Source organism: Doryrhamphus excisus, chromosome 3, assembly GCF_030265055.1.
Source record: "Doryrhamphus excisus isolate RoL2022-K1 chromosome 3, RoL_Dexc_1.0, whole genome shotgun sequence".
Classification (NCBI taxonomy): domain Eukaryota; kingdom Metazoa; phylum Chordata; class Actinopteri; order Syngnathiformes; family Syngnathidae; genus Doryrhamphus; species Doryrhamphus excisus.
The window spans coordinates 19,863,613-19,884,572 of NC_080468.1; the positions used below are offsets into that span (position 1 = coordinate 19,863,613).

Here is a 20,960-nt window from a genome sequence, read left to right on the forward strand (position 1 = left end):
AATCAAAACAATCCCTTTTTATTGAACTCTGACCCCGTGACGCAAGAAGGCCGGCGGGAAGAGCAGCGTCACGTGACCGCTGCCAAGTAGCCGCTAAGCTTCCGGTGGCGCTACAGAAGCTGGGGAAGTTGAGCGCTTTTGTCTTATTTAGCCACGATATTAGCTCTCCAAGGTGAGTCATGTCCTATCGGTATTCATCTGTCTTAGACGGCTGAAAGTGACGCGGAGCTGACATTAAAATCATCCAAGAGAGCTGAGTCACCACCAGCTAGCTCACGTTAGCATCATCGCTAGCATGCTAGTATTTGTAAACACTGTAGGAGACTGCTACTAACGCGAACTAATAGCGCATTTCACCTTGAATGTGTAACGTTGTCATGGCGTGACATGTCTGAATTGTCACTTCCAGAGAGATTTGTTCACTGGAACTAAGGTCACATTTGATAGTTTGTATGAATTAGCAGTACGACCAACAATGGCCATGTGACATGTTCGCTCATAATCTTATTGTTTGTTTGTAATGGGCATAAACATACATCTAACAATGAGACTAATGATTATGTACGACTTCATTTGTACAGCGTTTCACCTGACACATCAAGATGCCGGGCAAAACGTGTCACCAGTTCAAACCAGGAGATCTTGTTTTTGGCAAGATGAAGGGCTTCCCTCACTGGCCTGCCAGGGTAAGATACACACACAGTGGATATTGCTGTATGATTCTGTCTGCTGTTTATTCTTAATACAGGTCTGTAAGTCAGATGATGCACACAAGAAGCGAGTCCCTGTCTTCTTTTTTGGAACACATCAAATGTAAGTTTAGTGTACCTAATGACTCTTCACTTCATGTATGTAGTCTGTTCAATCGACTGAATTGTTGTGTTCTTCAGAGGTCACCTCCTTCCAGAAAACATTGTCCCGTTCTCGGGGAACAAGTTGAAGTACGGCAGTGGCGTCCGCATCAAAGGCTTCTCTGAGGGGATGTGGGAAATCCAGAACACTCCTGGAGTCGGGAGTAAATCCAAAGTTAGTGGCTTTGTGTACTCCTAACACTCACCATGTACTGTCCACGCACACAATATTTCTTTATTAAGCCAAATATAGTAAATGCTGTGAAAACATTTGAGACATTTATACACCTACAGGTTGACAATTCTGAATAGAGGTGATTTTGCAGTTTTGCAATTGGGAACCCTGGTATATGCCTACATGTGAAAATGCATCCTAGAAAAATATTAAGTGGTTATTGTGCATGCTCACTGCTCAGATGGAAAAGGATTATGGAATTTCTTGGGGTCCATTAATGTGTGGATTAGAGGCAGTAAATCTTTAGGGTGAGAAGAAAAAAAAACAATGATAGATATCCTTAATGGCTTCAGTATAGCGCATCCATCAACACTAATATTTTTACTTCAGGATGGGTAGTTGGGAAAAGATGTCTCTCTTGCCCGTTTTATTGTTGATAATATGGATACCAATAACGCAAACCGCTAAATTGTTGTCCGTCACACAAAAGGCAAGCATTTTGTCTTTGGGGTTCAATCTTTTGGCGGGGAACAAAAGGATACGTTTTGTCTTGATGTCATTACATTATTGCCAACACTGTTTTGGAATATTATGCATGGAATATTTGTATTGCTTGTGGTTGGAAACATATATCTTGTCTTCAAGAACATTGAAACCTCAACCATAGTATTGTGTGCATGGAAACATAGTCCTTGACTAGACGTAATGTATTAATCCTGTGAGGGAAATTTAAGGTCTCTTGACCTCTCTTTTTGTGACTTGTGTCTCACCAGATGCCGTCAAAAACCACGCCTGCAAAATCAACTGCTGCCTCTAAAGCACCTTCACCTGATAAACCCTCTGCTGCCAGAAGTACACCTTCCAAACGCACATCCACTGCTAAAAGTACTTTGGCTGTAAAAACAGCTTCAGGTGTTAGAAGTACACATGCAAATCTAAATGAAGATGCTAACAGCACTCCAGTGAAACCTGAGCCTGATGCTGAAACGTCACCTTTGGAAGAAACTTCAAATGCTGAAGAGCTTCCTTCTGTGAGCACGGTGGACCTAATGGAATGCATGGTCAAATGTGTCCCACCTCAGACAAGTAATAGCGTGAGTTCTGCGAAGAGCCAGAAAGAAGCCAATTTGAGCAAAGTTGACTATGCGGCAAGGAGATCTTTATCCAGATCAGCTACACAAACACCAACAGATGACCTTCTACAGAAAGACTCCAGTCCAAAAGATGGCACAACTGCAGGGAGGCAAAGACGAGGGCGGCCAAGTAAAGGCTCTAAAGGGAAGAACAGCAAGATGACACAGGTTTGATATTCTGATAAAGACATTTGCTACTTTTAGCTAGGGACGGGTACCAAAACTCGCTTCCATTCGTGGAGGCGTAACCCGACCGGAAAACTCAATGCTATCAGTGCCTCATTTTGGTTAATGCAGACTCTGCTACCTACAATAATTGCTTGAAGGTGGTATTGTTCAAGTAAAGGTCCTCTGATGCTCTTTTTAAACTTTATTGACAACCTTAATGCGACAACAGACCACAACAGCACATTTTTATGGCGAGCAAGGTGCATTCACAGAAAGCAGACCAGTATTGATGTCGGGTATGTTGGGATAATTATAATTTGTTGCAGGTTTTATTTCATATTGGTGACTTTATTACCTATCATTTTAATTATGTTGTAGTACTAATTACTATTCTGTTCAATTGGATGTCAAATTTGGTAAAAAATAAAAAAGTGCCAGTGTTTCTTAAGTACAGATTTGACACCGGTATCGAATGAAATGCAAACAAAGCCATCCCTACTGTCATGTGGACTCTTGTCTCCTGTGTTGTCTCCACAAGGCTGCAGAAAGCCAGACCCCACCAAGCGGTGAACATGGTGGGTGTGCCGTGAGCATGGTGCACTGCATGGTTAAGAGTCACGGTCTTACTGAACCTGCAACCGGCCACAAAGAAGATGCTGCAAGCGAGCCCATGAGCAGTTTGACCAGAAGCACCAGCGCTACTAAAACTGCAAGGAGATCATCTCGTTCAACTGCGCAATCGCCAACGGAAGACCTTCCGACTCCTCAGAAACACTCCACGCTGAAAGATAACGTCGCCGCAGAAGGACGGAAACGAGGCCGGCCAGCTAAAGTTTCTGTAGTGAAGAAGAGCATGGAGGTAGTCACAACAGCAACACTTGTTTGACATGTTTTAACCCCCCAAAACTATCATTGACTCTTCCCAGATGACTTAGCGTGAAACTGTTTCTTTGCATGTTGTCAGGACCCTGCTGGACCACTCATCTCGCACATGGACCCTCAATCCCACGATGCCTCTGATTTATTGCCCAAAACATACGACCACATGACCCAATCGTCTCCCGTGCTGACTCGCAGCAGCAGCATGGATGGACAGAAGGAAAAGGAGCCACAGGATGAAAAGATGCCAGAGGAGGATCCGATGGAGAAGATATGGTCAGGGGAGGAGAAGCAGCAGATGGAGGATGAGGGAAATAAGGAGCTGTCAGAAGAGTCAACAACAAGAAGAGAAGTTGAGAGGAAGAGAAATGAGGACGAGGTGATTGAAAAGAAGAAAGAGTTGGTGGAGGAAAAGAAGCAACGAGAGAGGATGCCAGAGGAGGAACAGAAGGAGGTGTTGCTAGGGGAAGAGAAACAGAAAGAGTTTGAGTCTGCAATGAGCAGAACATTAGAGAGGAAGGTGGATGAGGAAAAGAAGGAGCTGGAGGACAAGTCAACAGCAAGCAGAGGAGTTAAGAGGAAGACAAAAGAGAAGAAGAAGGAGCCAGAGGAGAAAAGAACAACGACAAGAGGAGGACGTAAGAGGCAGAGAAAAAATGACGAGGGGAATAAGGAGCTAGAGGAGGAACAGAAGCAACTAGAGGGGAACCAGCGGCTGGAGGAGGAAAAGGAGCTGTCAGAGGAGTCACCAGCAAGAAGAGGAGTTGAGAGAAAGAGAGATGATGATGAGATTGAAAAGAAGCAACTAGAGTCGACACTGAGCAGAGGGTTTGAGAGGAAGATGGAGGAGCAGGAGGAGGAGAAGCAGCAGCAGCAAATAGAGGGGGAACAGAAGGAGCTGGAGGACAAGTCAACAGCAAGCAGCGGACTTCAGAGGAAGAGAAAAGAGGAGAAGAACAAGGAGCCCGATGAGAAAAGGAAGCAAGTAGAGGAGGAGCAGAAGATATTGGATGGGACATCAGCAGTGGACAGGGGAGTCAAGAGGAAGACTGAGGATGAGGAGAAGAAGCGTCTCAAAAAAGAACAGGAGCTGGATGAGAAGTCAACAGCAAGCAGAGAAGTAAAGAGAAAGAGAAAAGAGGAGAAGAAAAAGGAGTCGGGGGAAGAGCAGAAGGAACTCGGGGAGGAGTCAACAACAAACAGAGAAGGGAAGAGAAAGGACAAGACCAACAAGGACCCACAGGAGCAAAGGAGACAAGTAGACGAGGAACACAACGAGCAGAAGGTGCTGGCACAGGACTTGAAAAGAGGAATTCAGAAGAAGAGAAAAGAGGCAGAGATCCAGCAGGAAGGAAGTGTGGAAGGTAAGACGGAGGAGCCGATGACTGCTGGGAAGCAAAGCAAGAGGAGGAGAAGCGAGGAAGGTGTCAGCAAGAGCAAGAGAGAAAAGGAGGCAGCAGAGGAGAGCCAAAAAGATGAGAGGAAAAAGGAGGATGTAATAGAGGACAGGAGAGGAGCCAGAAGGAAGTCAAGGAAAGAGAAGTCCACAAAGGGAAGGGAGGCGCACGAGGAGGGGAAAAACAGAGCAAAAAAAGAGCGACATGTGGATGAGGAGGTGAGGGTTCTTCTGCTTCGTTGGCTGTGATAGATGTCATGACCTCACAATGACCTTTCTCTTAGCGACAGCGGCGTCTGGCAGCCAAGAGGGAAAGCGTACTGAAATCTCTCCGAGGTCTGCTGAAAGAAAGCCCCACCAAGAGCACGTGAGACCACCGCACTCGGTCGCAGCGGCAAAGGAGCAGCCGTGTCACATCTACTTCCTGTTTTTACAGGAAGTCCACCGGCAGAGCCAAGAAGGCAGCCAGAAGCCACAAGATGCTCAAAGAGTCCATGGTGGGGAGGAAAGGTGTGAAAGTAGGAGGAAGCCAACTGCCTGTGAAAGAAGCCAAGAAAGACCATGAAGAAACTCAGTCAAAGAAGCTCTCCAGCCACAGTGATGGCGGCAAAGTCATGGAGAAGACGCAGCCAGACGAGAGGAAGTTGATTGGGAAAATTGTGAAAGCGACAACAAAGGTTCACGTGAAGACCATGATGGGCGGTGCTGCCATGCTGGAGGAGCAGAGGAAGAAGACGCTGAAGGCTGACGTTACCAAGACGCAAAAAATCTCAGAGGACGCCAGGAAGCCTGAGCGACCGGCGACCGATGACAAGAGCGCAAAGAACAGCGGCAACCAGGGATTGAAGACCAAACTGCGTGACCAACCCGAGGACAACCAGGGAGACAGAAAGAAAGGCGGTGACAAGACGTCCGTCAGCGAAAAGGATGGAAACGCGGCGGCAAAACTTCCCAAGGAGCAAAGCGGCGGGAGAAGTCGGAAACAAACACCTGCCGCCACCATGCATAGCGGGGAGGGGGCGGAGCATAACCATCAGGAGCAGGAGAAAAACTCCAACTTGACGCTGATTGATTCAACTCTGCACAGAATCCATGGAGATATCCGCATTTCTCTCAAGAGCGACAACCCAGTAGGTTACACATGCAAGCCGACACACACACACACACACACACACACTGATTGTGTTTGTCCAATCAGGATGTCAGTAAGTGTCTAGCGGCGTTGGATCAGCTGAGCGGCATCTATCTGACGTCTCAACACGTCCAGAGACACAGTGAGCTTGTGTCCACTTTGAGGAAGGTACGTGCACACTTTCCATTCACAAGAATCCACAACAACTAATCTTTTTTGTTGGCTTTACGCGCAGATGCGATTCTACCGCGCCAACCAGGACATCATGGACAAGGCGGCCATGTTGTACAACCGCTTCAAAAACGCCTTCCTCCTCGGCGAGGACCAGGAAGTGGTCAGCGCCGCTTTCTTGCGCTCTTTGCTGGAGGAGAAAGAGCGCGAGAAGGCGGTGCACTCTGACGGCTGCGAGGAGACGGGGTTTGAGCAGAAGAGGCTGAGTGGCGAGGAACCGGAGTTCCAGAGAAAGGAGTCGCCTTCAGGTTTCTTTTGATTCTATTGTCCGAATGAACAATAACATTGGAGTCTATTAGTACTCATGACTGGTTTCCTTACAGTGGACTGACCCGACTGACTCCTCCTCTTTGACTGACACCAGCTCAGGGACCGCAGCCAACAGGCAGACATTTGTTCGTCATTTTTCATTTTGTACAGTGAGATTTTATTCTTGATTTGACTTGAATGTGTTTTTATTCTGTTTTTTTTAATAAAAAAACTAGTGACTTGACTTGTGTGATTGTTTGCCACCACAGAACAAAGTCATTCTTGAGTGAATGATTGACATGCATTGATTATTTACAATATAGAATTATAATTTGAAGTGATATCTGTTGTCATGATTTGTTTGTTAGTCTTCAGTGTCTATCTAAACACAAGGAAGAAAAAAAAGTGAGTGGGCGCGGAAAAGGAAGCGTGGGCGTGTCCTCGTGTGAAACGTACACGGAAGCAGCGCACAGACGCAAAAATAGAAATGAGCTGGCTGCGGAGCGGATAGAATCACAAGTGTGTCGATCTGCAGACGTGATGGAGGACACGAGGACGAAAACGGTCCACGAAGGCAACGGAGCTCACGCCGAGGACGAGGTGAGTCTTTTGATCGAGGAGATTGCTTCATTTTCTGGGTTGGCTGGTCGCGACACCCGCAGACCTTCTGGTCTGTTTCCTTAGGTGCCGCAGAAAAGGTATAGTCTCTCGGTGAAGCTTTGCTGTAGGTTCTGCATGTTTTGCTATGGAAGATGCAGAGGTCATTTAAGGAGAATCAAGTTCAAAGGTCGTGGTTCGAGAGTCACGTGAGTTTTCTGGATCGTCACCCACAAATGCTCCTCTACCAGCCCATAGGTCGGAATAGTCGTGTAGGGGTGAAGAGTTAGGACATGTACAAGAATCAGTGACAGACAGGGCCCCCAAAATAATAATAATAATAATAATTCCTGGGGGTTCTCCAGGTACCAGGTGCTTCTGGAAGCTTCTTGTTCTTGTGTGTGGATTTCACATAAGCGCCCTGACTAATTGATAGACACCTGACACTCTGGCAGGCCGCACACGTAGATCCTTTTTCCTGTGTCCTGAATGAGCATTCCGAGCGCCCGTCCACCACCATTTGCGGTGCTCTGAGCATCCATTGTGTCTGCATGAATGTGCTGAGATGGCAGGTTGAGCAGCAGCAGCAGCAGTTCGGAATGTCGGGAATGTGTCTGACAGCAGGAAAGTGTGAATGGAGCGTGTGTCCGATGAATGAGATTGTCAGTGGCGGGGTTTCAAGGTCGCAGGTCAAAGCCGGGGTATGTTTTGGCGCCGTTACGTAAGCGGTTGCTATAATTAGCTCTGCTGGGGGCTCACACACACACACTCACGGCAACAACAACAACAATAAAGTCACCATAGCGACTGACACCGGTGTGTTTGCATGCAGGACTGTTTTGAGGATGCCTACGACCGCATTCCTGTGTGAGTATCAAACCACACACAATCACTTCCTGTGTGCACGGCTGCCACTTCACCGTGTGTGTGTGTGTGTGTGTGTGTGTGTGTGTGTGTGTGTGTGTGTGTGTGTGCAGGGCCTCTCACATGGACCTGCAGTCTGCCATCCAGGAGACGCAATGTGCCCTCAACCTGGTCCTCAACAATAAGTTCTCAGAAGCTCTGGACCTCCTTAAGCCATGGTAACCATGGCAACATGACCCAATAATGCTGCTGTTTCAGTTTGCTGTATAATTTGTGTGTGTGTGTGTGTGTGTGTGTGTGTGTGTAGGTGGCGGAACAGCATGTACCACGCATTAGGCTACAGCAGCATCTTAGTGATGCAGGCCGCCATGACCTTTGAGCACAGAGACATCCAGATTGCCATGGCGACCATCAACGAGGCATTACACACTTGTCAGAGGTGACCACACACACACACACACACGTCAGGTGACCAGACATGGGTGTAATCCAGGGGTGGGCAAACTACGGCCCGGGGGCCACATCCGGCCCGCCAAGTGTTTGAATACGGCCCGCCCAATCTTTCAAAAGTATTTAATTTCAACTCAACATACAACCTGGCATCATGGCCTGAGCCAACCTTTTGATGGTTGTATCAATTTCGTTGTTTGACATGGTGTGTTGTTTACAAAGTGCTCCTGAAAAAAGAGACACAAGCACATAATAATAATAAAAATTAAAATAATAATTATTATATTATTATTAGAACTATTATGATTATTATACTTATTATATTAATGCTAATTATTATATTAATTATATATAATAATATTGTTATATTTGCATATTTTACATAATAATACTAATAATACTAATAATACTTAACTACTACTACTACTAATACTTAATACTAATAATAATTATTATTTTAATTTTATTTTAATTATTATAATATTTTATTATTTTTTAAATATTTAAATATAAATATAAAATAATAAATAATAATAGCAGATTGCATGACAATTTTACAGATACAATAATACCAGGTGGACTGTTACGTGTAAAATATATAGTCTGCCCCCCCCCCCCCCGGAAATTTTGTTATATCAATGCGGCCCGCGAGTCAAAAAGTTTGCCCACCCCCGGTGTAATCTGATGCTCTCTCCGTGCTCATTCAGGTTCCGCAAGAAAACCTCCGTAGTGGACTCTCTGTCCAATCTGATCAGCAAGCAGTCCCATCTACAGGAAGGTACGTGCAAAGGCCCCAGCCTGCGGTTATGCCAAAGCCATGTGACTCCATGGCGTCTTCTTTGTGTCCTCAGAGGAGATGCACGCCGAACTATGCTACGCCGAGTGTTTGCTGCAGAAAGCCACGCTGACCTTTGTGCAGGTGACGCTTCCGAGATGCCGCAGTGACATCATCATGATTTCACATTCATGTTTTATTTTTTTTTTTTCAGGATGAGAACATGATCAGTTTCATCAAAGGTGGCATCAAAATAAGAACCAGCTATCAAATTTACAAGTTAGTCCTTTCCTTATTTTTTTTCTTTGTCGTCTTCTTCTTCACATTTTCATTGTGTCTTTGCTTCCTGTTGAAGGGACTGTCTTAATGTGCTGAGCGTCACTCAGGACCTGAGCAGCCAATCAGATTCACTCAGGCAGTTTGAAGGCGGAGTCAAGCTAGGCATTGGCTCCTTTAACTTGGTGGGTGTGTTTCCATTGCGGGCATGATGTACTAAGCATCACTGTTATTATTTGTGTAGTTCTTTTATTTTGTTTTTGGAGTTGTCAAATATGAAAGTGAGCTGTGTTGTCCATCAGATGCTGTCACTCCTGCCGCAGAGGATCCTGAGATTATTGGAGTTTATGGGCTTCTCTGGAAACAGGGCAAGTTGTTGTTAGTGCGCCGGTGGTGACGAGCACATGTGTGTTTGGGAATGACAAAACAAACGTTCCCAACAGGATTTTGGACTGTCCCAACTGAGAGCCGGAACGTCCATCTGCAGTTTGCGCTCCATTCTGTGTACACTCACCTTGCTCTTCTACCACACCTACGTCTGCCTTGTGTTGGGTGCGTGTACGAGTATCCATGCATGTGTGTATGCGTTGCGTTTGTGTAGATATTCTATACTGTAAATGTGTGTGTGTTTGCCTATACGAGTTAAGGAAGTTCCAAGTAGAGCTTCAAAATGCAAAAATAGGAAATGGGACAAACCTTTAGAGTATGCAATTTATTGCAAACAACCATGAAAGTGAAATAGGCTGTTAATCACCTGATTAAAAGTTTAAGACCATAGCTAAAAAAAACAATCCCCACTAAAATAGAAAAAGTGAAAGAGTAGGGATGAAGGACAATATAAGAAGCCAAAAACTTACCACTTCCACACAGAATGGGAGGATAATTTTCATTTCCACTCTTTCACGGTTGACAACATGCAGTGTGAAGGTAATAGTGACCAGAGTACTAATTACTTATAATATTCATTTTCTACCGCTTTTCCTCACAAGGGTCGCGGGGGTTGCTGGAGCCTATCCCAGCTGACTTCGGACACCCTGGACTGGTGGCCAGCCAATCACAGGGCACATATAGACAAACAACCATTCACACTCACATTCATACCTATGGACAATTTGGAGTGGCTAATTAACCTAGCATGTTTTTGGAATGTGGGAGGAAACCGGAATACTCGGAGAAAACCCACGCATGCACGGGGAAAACATGAAAACTCCACAAATAAGATGGCCTAGGGTGGAATTGAACCCTGGTCTCCTAGCTGTGAGGTCTGCGCGCTAACCACTAGACCGCCATGCCGCCCACTAATTAACTTGTGTCACAATATTTTTGACGAATAATAGGCCATAGTGGGCGGCACGGCGGTCGAGTGGTTAGCGCACAGACCTCACAGCTAGGAGACCAGGGTTCAATTCCACCCTCGGCCATCTCTGTATCGAGTTCTCGCCGTGCATGCGTGGGTTTTCTCCGGGTACTCCGGTTTCCTCCCACATTCCAAAAACATGCTAGGTTAATTAGCGACTCCAAATTGCCCATAGGTATGAATGTGATTGTGTCTTCGCCCCAAGACAGCTGGGATAGGCTCCAGCACCCCCTTGAACCATCAAGTAGCAAGGGACAAGTGGATGTGTGTGTATTAGTGTGTATTAGTGTACGAGTGTGTGTATCCATGTGTGTGCTTCCACTTGATGTGTGCCTGGAATGTCATCCAGGAAGCGGCCAGGGGAACCTGGTGGAAGCGGAGGCTCTGCTGGAGCCTTACCTTCACAAATATCCTAAAGTAAGACATCCATGCGTTCTTCATGTGCGACAAGCAGCTCTCATGCAGGTTGGTTGACGTGCACGTGACCTCCTCCAGGGCTCCATCATCCAGTTCTACTCGGCTCGGCTGGCCGCGCTGCGAGGGAACCTGGAGAAGGTTTTGGACTCTCGTTCATGCAAACCTTGAGCGGGCCGATGTGCCGTTGACATGTGGTGTATGTTGCAGGCGTGTGTGGGCTACAGGGAGTGTGTGAGCAGTCAGCAGGAGTGGAAGCAGATCCACCATCTCTGCTACTGGGAGCTCATGTGGACGCACTCGTACCAGCAGGAGTGGCTGCAGGCGTACCGCTACGCAGATATGCTGTGTCGGGAGAGCCGCTGGTCCAAGGTGAGCCCCGAGATTCCGCTCCGGTGCGGCCAGATGTTCTGACTCCATCTTACCTTCCATAGGCCATCTACGTATACCAGAAGGCCGCCATCCTCAGTATGATGTCAGCGGAGGACCTGAAGAAGACCGGTGAAGATGTGGTGGAGCTTTTCAGGTGAGTCCTGATCGTACTGGTTTTGGACAGAGAAGGGTTCTCAGCTTAGGTGTGAGTGTCTGTGGGTTCACACACAGGCGGGTGGAGGGGCTCAAGCAGCGCTTGGCAGGGAAATCCATCCCCACGGAGAAGTTTGCAGTGAGGAAATCTCGCCGCTACAAGGCCGCCACGCCTGTTCCTTTGGTGCTTCCTGCGCTGGTAGGAATCACTTGTTGAATTCTCTTGGGACAACATTCCAAACGCTCGTGTTCACATGTTCACGCAGGAGATGATGTACGTGTGGAATGGCTTCGCCATCGTGGGAAGGAGAGCCGACTACACAGAGGCGCTGCTGGTTACCATCGAGACAGCAGAGGATCAGCTTAGCCGTGATTCCCGTGAGTGACTCTTGCGAGTACTTCCTGTTGCACGTCACTCTACTGACGACTTGGCTCCGCCCTTCTCAGAGGTGTCCGAGTTCCATGTGGACGACAGCTGTCTGGTCCAGATGCTGAAGGGTATATGTCTCAAACATCTGGACCGCCCCCTGCAGGCTGAGCTCTGCTTCACGCATGTTCTTTCCAGGTATCACACACACACACACACACACACCTACACACACACACACACACACACAAGAAAAGAGAGGTCAATTTCAGCCCATGCTGCAATTTTATCCAGCCTGCTGAACTGTGGAATGTAGCATTGAGTTGGCCTGCCTCATTTAGAAAAGTGTACATATTCATACAGTACACCTCGGATATATCGGACTCGGATATATCGGAAATTCGCTCACAACGGACAGATAAAAAAGAACCGATTTTTCTGTAATGCATTTCCAATAAAAATTCATTGCATATATCGGATTTTTTATAACGGATTTCGCCTATTTCGGACAAAATCTCCAGTCCCGTTCCAATGCATTTCCATGAAATTTCCCTCGCATATATCGGATGGCCGCATCGTGGCGCTCCGATTCGCCGAATCGTGACAGGCCGCTATACGACGTCATTTGCAGCGTTTGCAGCGTTGCCTGCGCGTCCAGGTACATTGGAAACATAGTCAAGGAAGTGCCTTTTTATAACGGATAAAATCCCATTTACGCATATACCGGATATAAATCCCATATATGCGTAAAACGGACATTTTCCGGTATACGCATATAACGGATTTCGCTTATATCGGACAAAACCAGTGGGAACAATTGAATCCGATATATCCAAGGTTTACTGTATATTCATATCACAACCATTCTTAATAAGGGTGCCAGATTCAGAACAAAACTCTACACCACTAAAAAACTCAGTCCTTTAACTATTACAGTACAAAATTCATTCATTCATTTTCTACTGCTTTTCCTCACGAGGGTCGCGGGGGGTGCTGGAGCCTATCCCAGCTGTCTTTGGGCGAGAGGCGGCGTACACCCTGGACTGGTGGCCAGCCAATCACAGGGCACATATAGACAAACAACCATTCACACTCACATTCATACCTATGGACAATTTGGAGTGGCTAATTAACCTAGCATGTTTTTGGAATGTGGGAGGAAACCGGAGTACCCGGAGAAAACCCACGCATGCACAGGGAGAACATGCAAACTCGCGGCCCGCAGGCTGAAGCCCCCACCTTGATACCAAAGTTTAATGTTGAAATGACAGCTTAAAGCTGTGTGCACACCGGAAACACAATTAACATGATTTTGCCCCGCTCATACTGTTACCCTACCCTGTTACCCCGCCCTGTTTTGCTTTGGATTAGCAATGAAGCTAAAGGCTTATGACGCCGGGTACAAATAAATGCAGGAAATGATAAAAACGGAAAATACACGTGAAGATAAAGCATCTCATCAAACATGTTGTTAAAGTTACGACGCTGCTCCCAGACGGAACTGAGTATGATGCTAACTTGCTAATTGGGTCAAATTATTAAGTTTCATTAATGTTCATGTTAAAGGTTTCTTACGTTTTTTCTTATTTGCTGTTTTATTATTATTTTACTTATTTATTACTGATTGATTGATTTATTGTCTTTATTCTTAATTTGTTTATTTATTTATTTTTAATCTTATTTTGTGTATAGAAAAATAAAAATTAAGATATTTGAGAACAGTGGAATGTTTTGTCAGATATTTTGGTGTGGAAAACCGGAACCAAAGTACTGAAAAAGTGTTATCAGTATAAAATAGCGCCTTTAAATATGCATTGTTTGTTTCTTTCGGCTAAGTCATTGTTTTAATGAAGAGCAAAGCATGCTGGGAAATGCCTAGGCCCACAACTTAATTTAGGCTTTGAGTTTTGGCCCCCTGGAGAACACTCCTCATCAGCAAGCACTTTGATGACCGAGGCAAGGAAAACGCTGCTACACAAGTTTGTTTTGGTAGTTTGAAGACCCGTCCTTGAATGGACGTTACATGTTCCAAGCACTGAGATGTTGGTTTGTTACCAGTGCGTGTCCGTCCTTGCAGTGAGAGTCGCATCCGGTACGATCACTACCTGGTTCCCTTCACACTGTACGAGCTGGGTTTGCTCTACCAGCAACAGGGTGACGTGACCAAGGCCACCATCTTCATGGAAAATGCAAAGTAAGTTTTGGACAGCACTGTTGTGTGGAAGGGAAGTGGTCATATTGTTGTTGTTCTTGTTGTTCTTGTTGTTGTTGTTGTTGTCAGGACCAAGTACAAGGACTACTCCATGGAGTCCAGACTGCACTTCAGGATCCACGCTGCCCTCCACAGCCTCAAAGGCTCACCTGCTGCTTCCGCCACCCCATAATTGTCGCCAAGGTGTGTGTGTGTATGTGTGTTTTCTTTCTGGGCCGTCCATCAATCGCACATTTACTTTGATTTGATTGGCAGCCTTGTCACATGATGGATGTGCCACGCAACATTTCTCCATAGCAACAGGAAGGCACTTTGTTTCATCTTCACAAGCGCCAAGGTGGCATTTCTTTCATCTTTCTACCTCTTTATGTAGGAATATTATTATTATTATTACTATTATTATTATTATTATTGTTGTTGTTGATTTTTGGCCTTATTTAAAGATGACCAAAATAGATACTTTTACTTTTAGTGCTTTAAAAGCCTTAAAAAGAAAGCACAAAAAGCACTACTAGCATGTTTTTTTGGATCACTCCATCATTCTTTTCTTTGTTCATTTGTTTGTCCATCATTTATTCATCTTGTTCTATGTTTCCCAGTTTCAGATGTATGTAAAAAATGTAGTACAACTTCAAGATGTCCATAAGTTGGAACTTGCCGGGTGTTCAGGGGATTTATTTGTGTTTTTTTTTTCCATAGTCATCAACTCAAAGGTATGGCAAAATGAAGCGTTAGCTGCTAATGCTATCATCCACCAAGCTAATGCTATAACTACATACCCAAAATGTTTTTATTTTTGTTTTCTTGTGTTATTTAACAAATGTTTTTGTGTTTTGTTTTTTTTTTTTTGCTCAACATTGTGTGTTTCTTATTATTAGTTATATGTTAGCTAACCAGGCTCTACGGCGAAGCTAAGCTAAGCTAACAGCTGATGGTTTCAATTTGACAAAAACATCCAAAACAAGCATGTTTTCATTGAAATGTTGTCAAAATGACGCTAATATAAAATATTTGTATGTGTCAAAGTGTGCAGTACAACCTAAAAGCCATATTTTGGCAGCTTTATGCATGAACTGACTAAAAAAAACACGCCTTTATTATGTTATTTATGCTCATTTTTTCAGTCCTTTAGCGTTATTAAGTTTCTCACATTTACTGTTATCGCATTTCCGTCCCACATTTTGTGCCTTCTCGATCATTTGTCACCAATCTTTTGAAAATAAATACTGTATATTCCACATATTCATGCCGTCACGAGTAAAAGCTTTAGCATGGTAGCGCCACCTGCTGGCAGCTGACCAGTCCGGTCCAAAGGCAGCAGATCTTAGCTTGTTTGCTCATCCAGGACAAACAACAGCAGTCCACTTAGAATCAGCGGTCACGTGACGAGCTAATGATTGACCGTGATGACGTCATCACATGACATCCTCCGCATTTTGGAACGTTCTCTGGAACAAGGACCGCGACAAAGTCAAGATGAGGCATCCTCTTCTTTTTCTTCTTATTCTTATTCTTCTCTCGGCTTCACAGAGGGTGAGTAACAATTTTTAACCATTTTTTTTGTCGCTCTGCTTGGACCTCAACTAGGATTAGGGCCTAAAACCTAAACTAGGACTAGGGAATCGGAACAGGATAACATCTTAGACAAGGAATACCATTTGGACTTGGACCGGGTCAGGGTTTGAAGTTTGTTTACAATACAAGATGATCTCCATATACAATATTTGCCATGTGACTTGTGTATCACATATGATGTCATCACATTATGTTGGCTCCCAGCAGGAAGTCCAAGGAAGTTCGCTGTCGCCGAATTTGCCGCAGCAAGACGACTTTGTGGGTCCAGAGGCGTGTCTCCACAGGAGGTAGGTTCATGCCAGGTAGCATGTGTGCGTACAGCCTCAAGGTGACAGGATGTGCTTTCAGGCTGACGCGCGCGTCATGTGACGTGGTTTTTTGTCCCCCGTGGGAGCGCTGCATTGAAGGTCATTGCTCCTGTAAGCCGCCATATTTGTGTCCGGTGGAGGACATGACTCCCGTGTGCGGGCGGAACAATCGCAAGTACCGTTCCTACTGCCAGGTATCTAACATGTTAGCTTGCTAGGTGAAGCGCTTTGAGTCCGACGCTGTGGTCGCGTTGTCAGGTGATGGCGCTGGGGTGTCGCAATAAGAAGTCCACCATGTCCCACTTTGGAGACGAATGCTCAGGTTTGCTTCCAAAGTTGTCTTCGGCACCACCAAGATTTCCACTTGTTTCCACTATAATGTGTGTTTTTGTCCCTCTAGAAGAGCATCCCAAATTCAGTACTTCCTTGGAACCCCAGACAGGCATGGTGTCCCTCTTGATCCCGGACCCTGCGCGTTCCGATGCAGGGCGTCGCCTGCTGGTGTGTAGGAAGCTGTGGGACATGGCGAGCGCCAACGTGGCCTGCAAGGAACATGGCTATGCACTGTGAGACGACTTTTTGTGTAACAGGTGCGCAACTAACACTAACATGCTAACGGTGCCTGCTTGGGGGTGTCCACAGAGGTGCCGCGTCTATCGGATGGCTCAGTTACACGACCTTGAACCAAGGGCACCTCGACGCGGAGCTTCCCATCAACTGCGTCAGCATCCGCTGTCAAGGCTTTGAGACTTCGCTGTCTGAATGCGTTATCCACGACAGCGTCGCCGTTGGGGACGGTGAGGTTGCCATGGTGACATGCTACAACGAATCCAGCGCCCCCGCAGGTCAGTGCTTGTGTGATGTCATCGCATTCCAACACCAAATTTGACCCGGATGCCTGTCTTGCAGGCGACAAGTGCGGCTTTACGTGCGCTAATGGAAAGTGTGTGTCCATCGACCGGGCGTGCGACGGCGTCGACGATTGTGGAGATCGTAGCGATGAGATGTGCTGCAAACGTAAAACACACACATGCATATACACACACACACACACACACACACATGTCATAGCCATTGGTTTCGTCCACCAGGCTGCAGGAGTGGCGCCTTCCGCTGTAAGACGGGTGTGTGCGTGCACGTGGAGGCGGTGGCTGACGGACAGATGGACTGTTTGGACGGTGAAGATGAGGTTATGACATCCAGTGAGACGCATACAAACACACACAGGTTAGACTTCCTCAAAGGCTCCTTCTTACGTTGTTTGTTTTTTTTCAGAGGCAGCGAGAGCGGGACCGAAGAACACAGGTACACAGGAGCACACTAGAACCTTCCAGAACCACGGAGAAACAATAACCGCATCATTTCTTCTCCAACCACAGAATACATCTCCCCCAGGAAAGGTTTGCACCCCGCTGGGGCCTTCAGTTAGCGTCACTCGCCTTCACTCGCCACTGCAGCACACTCTGTGCATGTGCACTTAGAAACCAGCACCAGCCGTGCACATCTGGAGTCCAAGCTGCAGTGCGGCGTTCCCAACGTCACCGCCGCAGCCGACGACAGCGTGCAGGACCGTGTGAGCGGCGGCCGATACAAGCGAGTGGTCGGGGGGGTTCCAGCCAATCGGGTTTGTTTTCGCTTTGAGTTCCTCGCAAGTAGAAGACAGAAAAAGTGAACTTGTGGTTCCCGTAGACTCAAATCCAGTGGCAGGTGGGCCTGGAGCAAAACGGGAGGGTGGACTGTGGAGGAACGTACATCGGAGGATGCTGGATCATCACCGCGGCTCACTGCGTCAGGTGGGCCCGCACATTCCTTTGGTTTCTTTCTACGAGAGGCGGGGTGCACCAGCCAATCACAGGGCACATATAGACAAACAACCATTCACACTCACATTCATACCTATGGACAATATGGAATCGCTAATTAACCTAGCATGTTTTTGGAATGTGGGAGGAAACCGGAGTACACGGAAAAAAACCCATGCATGCAAACTCCACACAGAGATGGCTGAGTGTGGAATCAAACCCTGGTCTCCTAGCTGTGAGGTCTGCGCGCTAACCACTTGACCTCCGTGCCGCCCTCCAAAAGAATTCATTCATTCATTTTATACCGCTTTTTCCTCACGAGGGTCACAGGGGGTGCTGGAGCCTATCCCAGCTGTCTTCGGGCGAGAGGCGGAGTACACCAACCAATCACAGGGCACATATAGACAAACAACCATTCACACTCACATTCATACCTATGGACAATTTGGAGTGGCTAATTATCCTAGCATGTTTTTGGAATGTGGGAGGAAACCGGAGTACACGGAAAAAAACCCACGCATGCAAACTCCACACAGAGATGGCCGAGTGTGGAATCGAACCCTGGTCTCCTAGCTGTGAGGTCTGCGCGCTAACCACTTGACCACCGTGCCGCCCTTAAAAAGAATTCATTCATTCATTTTATACCGCTTTTCCTTATGAGGGGTGCTGGAGCCTATCCCAGCTGTCTTCGGGCGAGAGGCGGGGTACACCCTGGACTGGTGGCCAGCCAATCACAGGGCACATATAGACAAACAACCATTCACACTCACATTCATACCTATGGACAATTTGGAATCGCTAATTAACCTAGCATGTTTTTGGAATATGGGAGGAAACCGGAGTACCCGGAGAAAACCCACGCATGAAAACTCCACACAGAGATGGCTGAGAGTGGAATCGAACCCTGGTCTCCTAGCTGTGAGGTCTGCGCGCTAACCACTCGATCGCCGTGCCGCCCTCCAAAAGAATTCATTCATTCATTTTATACCGCTTTTCCTTATGAGGGGTGCTGGAGCCTATCCCAGCTGTCTTCGGGCGAGAGGCGGGGTGCACCAGCCAATCACAGGGCACATTAGACAAACAACCATTCACACTCACATTCATACCTATGGACAATTTGGAATCGCTAATTAACCTAGCATGTTTTTGGAATGTGGGAGGAAACCGGAGTACCCGGAGAAAAGTCCACACAGAGATGGCCGAGGGTGGAATCGAACCCTGGTCTCCTAGCTGTGAGGTCTGCGCACTAACCACTCGATCGCCGTGCCGCCCTCCAAAAGAATTCATTCATTCATTTTATACCGCTTTTCCTTATGAGGGGTGCTGGAGCCTATCCCAGCTGTCTTCGGGCGAGAGGCGGGGTACACCCTGGACTGGTGGCCAGCCAATCACAGGGCACATATAGACAAACAACCATTCACACTCACATTCATACCTATGGACAATTTGGAGTGGCCAATTAACCTAGCATGTTTTTGGAATGTGGGAGGAAACCGGAGTACCCGGAGAAAACCCACGCATGAAAACTCCACACAGAGATGGCTGAGTGTGGAATCGAGCCCTGGTCTCCTAGCTGTGAGGTCTGCGCGTTAACCACTTGACCACCGTGCCGCCCTTCAAAATAATTAATTCATTCATTTTCTACCGCTTTTTCCTCACGAGGGGCAGGGGGTGCTGGAGCCTATCCCAGCTGTCTTTTGGCGAGAGGCGGGGTACACCCTGGACTGGTGGCCAGCCAATCACAGGGCACATATAGACAAACAACCATTCACACTCACATTCATACCTATGGACAATTTGGAGTCGCTAATTAACCTAGCATGTTTTTGGAATGTGGGAGGAAACCGGAGTACCCGGAGAAAACCCCCGCATGCACGGGGAGAACATGCAAACTCCACACAGAGATGGCCGAGGGTGGAATCGAACCCTGGTTTCCTAGCTGTGAGGTCTGCGCGCTAACCACTCATCCGCCGTGCCACCCCTCCAAAATAATATCTTTTTTTTTGTTTGTTTTTTTGCTGCTCCAGGCCTAACCCTTCAGCATTCCGCGTGAAGTTTTCCATCTGGAAGAAGTCGACACCTCAGGATACGACGGACATTGTTCCTGTGGGCGACATCATCATCCACCCGAAGTAACGCTGGTTGTTCTATCCATCTCGCTAGCTAGCTGTCATTAGTTAGCATGCGTGTTGTCGTTTTGCAGATACAATGCCAGCACATACGAGAACGACATTGCGCTGCTGCGTCTGAAGGATCTCCCGCAGGAGAAGGACAAGTGCATGGAGGACAACCCCGCGGTGAGGCCCGCCTGCGTCCCCTGGTCCACTCACCTCTTCCACGCCAACCACACCTGCAGCATCTCTGGCTGGGGGCGCACGGCAGGTGTGTGTGTGTGTGTGTTGGGGGCTGGGAATTCTCTAAATCTGTGAGCTCACTGGTGGTCTTCCAGAAGGAAAAGCCTCTCAGGTTCTCTTGTGGGCCAACGTGTCTCTCATTGACGACTGCCGGAGGTTCTACAAAGATCGCTTCCGAGCCGGCATGATGTGCGCAGGTGCGTGCGTTACGGTGCGTGCATGGCGCCGTATGTTCGTGGCGTACATTTAAATATGTCCGTGTGTGTGTACAGGTGACCTGGACGGCAACGTGGACTCATGCCAGGGGGACAGCGGCGGTCCTCTAGTGTGCGAGGACCACCTGGGTGTGTCCTACCTGTGGGGCGTGGTAAGCTGGGGCGAGAAATGCGGCGAACCAGGCTTCCCTGGAGTTTACACTCAGGTGACACACACACACATACACACATTGGGGGGCTTCCAGTGGGACTTCTCATTTGTGTTGTCACCTGCAGGTGGCACACTACTTTGAGTGGATACGACTCCACACCGGTTGGCCCGCCATCACCAGGTTCAACTCCTGACAGTGCACACTCACACACACACACACACACACACACACATTAGTTGCTCCTTCTTCAAAGTAAACATTAAACTTCTCCACATGGCCGCTAGGGACCAGTGTTTCTTTCATTCGCGTGGATGTGATTTCACGTCATATTGTGTGTCTGTGTGTCTATTTTGAAAGCACCATTTTGTTTTGGTTAAAGAAAGTTTCACATCACGGAAGTAGTTTAATCTCACAATAATAATCTGAAACTGAAACCCGCCCACCCCCTCCCCTGCCTAATCACTTCCGTTGTATCGATGGTCGGGTGGGGGTATCTTAGCACG

General features: G+C 47.1%; 2 protein-coding genes across 6 annotated transcripts; both read left to right on the forward strand.

Moving 5' to 3' along the window:
* Positions 1-40: 40 nt before the first annotated feature.
* On the forward strand, positions 41-6,435 carry LOC131125286 (hepatoma-derived growth factor-related protein 2-like). 3 transcript variants are annotated; one of them, XM_058066691.1, is made up of 12 exons: positions 41-172; positions 582-686; positions 749-813; positions 891-1,026; positions 1,800-2,327; positions 2,866-3,186; positions 3,292-4,821; positions 4,887-4,969; positions 5,039-5,732; positions 5,801-5,902; positions 5,970-6,213; positions 6,289-6,435. In XM_058066691.1, exons 2-12 carry the CDS (start codon positions 603-605, stop codon positions 6,294-6,296), a joined length of 3,795 nt encoding a protein of 1,264 aa, XP_057922674.1. In that variant the 5' UTR covers positions 41-172; positions 582-602; the 3' UTR covers positions 6,297-6,435. The 3 variants fall into 3 exon arrangements, with proteins under 3 accessions (XP_057922674.1, XP_057922677.1, XP_057922676.1); XM_058066694.1 differs by having other exon boundaries at positions 4,893-4,969; XM_058066693.1 differs by lacking the exon at positions 41-172 and adding an exon at positions 181-277.
* A 150-nt stretch (positions 6,436-6,585) lies between these two features.
* LOC131125287 (tetratricopeptide repeat protein 39B-like) lies at positions 6,586-20,737 on the forward strand. 3 transcript variants are annotated; one of them, XM_058066697.1, is made up of 22 exons: positions 6,586-6,814; positions 7,644-7,678; positions 7,789-7,893; positions 7,983-8,114; positions 8,833-8,903; positions 8,977-9,044; positions 9,115-9,179; positions 9,256-9,361; positions 9,479-9,544; positions 9,620-9,728; positions 10,883-10,950; positions 11,029-11,088; positions 11,158-11,319; positions 11,382-11,473; positions 11,551-11,671; positions 11,739-11,850; positions 11,920-12,037; positions 13,917-14,033; positions 14,121-14,234; positions 15,397-15,584; positions 15,834-15,913; positions 15,975-16,043. In XM_058066697.1, the coding sequence occupies exons 1-19, from the start codon at positions 6,755-6,757 to the stop codon at positions 14,221-14,223; spliced, it is 1,770 nt and encodes a 589-aa protein (XP_057922680.1). In that variant the 5' UTR covers positions 6,586-6,754; the 3' UTR covers positions 14,224-14,234; positions 15,397-15,584; positions 15,834-15,913; positions 15,975-16,043. The 3 variants fall into 3 exon arrangements, with proteins under 3 accessions (XP_057922680.1, XP_057922679.1, XP_057922678.1); XM_058066696.1 differs by lacking the exons at positions 6,586-6,814; positions 7,644-7,678; positions 7,789-7,893; ... (14 more) ...; positions 13,917-14,033; positions 14,121-14,234 and adding exons at positions 16,193-16,256; positions 16,335-16,500; positions 16,577-16,779; ... (9 more) ...; positions 20,363-20,511; positions 20,582-20,737 and having other exon boundaries at positions 15,423-15,584; positions 15,975-16,128; XM_058066695.1 differs by lacking the exons at positions 6,586-6,814; positions 7,644-7,678; positions 7,789-7,893; ... (14 more) ...; positions 13,917-14,033; positions 14,121-14,234 and adding exons at positions 16,193-16,256; positions 16,335-16,500; positions 16,577-16,779; ... (9 more) ...; positions 20,363-20,511; positions 20,582-20,737 and having other exon boundaries at positions 15,482-15,584; positions 15,831-15,913; positions 15,975-16,128.
* Positions 20,738-20,960: the final 223 nt, after the last annotated feature.

Bases quoted from the DNA above. Each gene is read 5' to 3' on its own strand.
- LOC131125286 (XM_058066691.1), top strand. From the start codon at position 603: ATGCCGGGCAAAACGTGTCACCAGTTCAAACCAGGAGATCTTGTTTTT. The intron at 814-890 runs GTAAGTTTAGTG...TGTGTTCTTCAG, and splicing joins TTTTTTGGAACACATCAAAT to AGGTCACCTCCTTCCAGAAA. The intron at 4,822-4,886 runs GTGAGGGTTCTT...CCTTTCTCTTAG, and splicing joins AGCGACATGTGGATGAGGAG to CGACAGCGGCGTCTGGCAGC.
- LOC131125287 (XM_058066696.1), top strand. From the start codon at position 15,471: ATGACATCCTCCGCATTTTGGAACGTTCTCTGGAACAAGGACCGCGAC. The intron at 15,914-15,974 runs GTAGGTTCATGC...ATGTGCTTTCAG, and splicing joins GAGGCGTGTCTCCACAGGAG to GCTGACGCGCGCGTCATGTG. The intron at 17,559-17,623 runs GTTTGTTTTCGC...TGGTTCCCGTAG, and splicing joins GGGGGGTTCCAGCCAATCGG to ACTCAAATCCAGTGGCAGGT.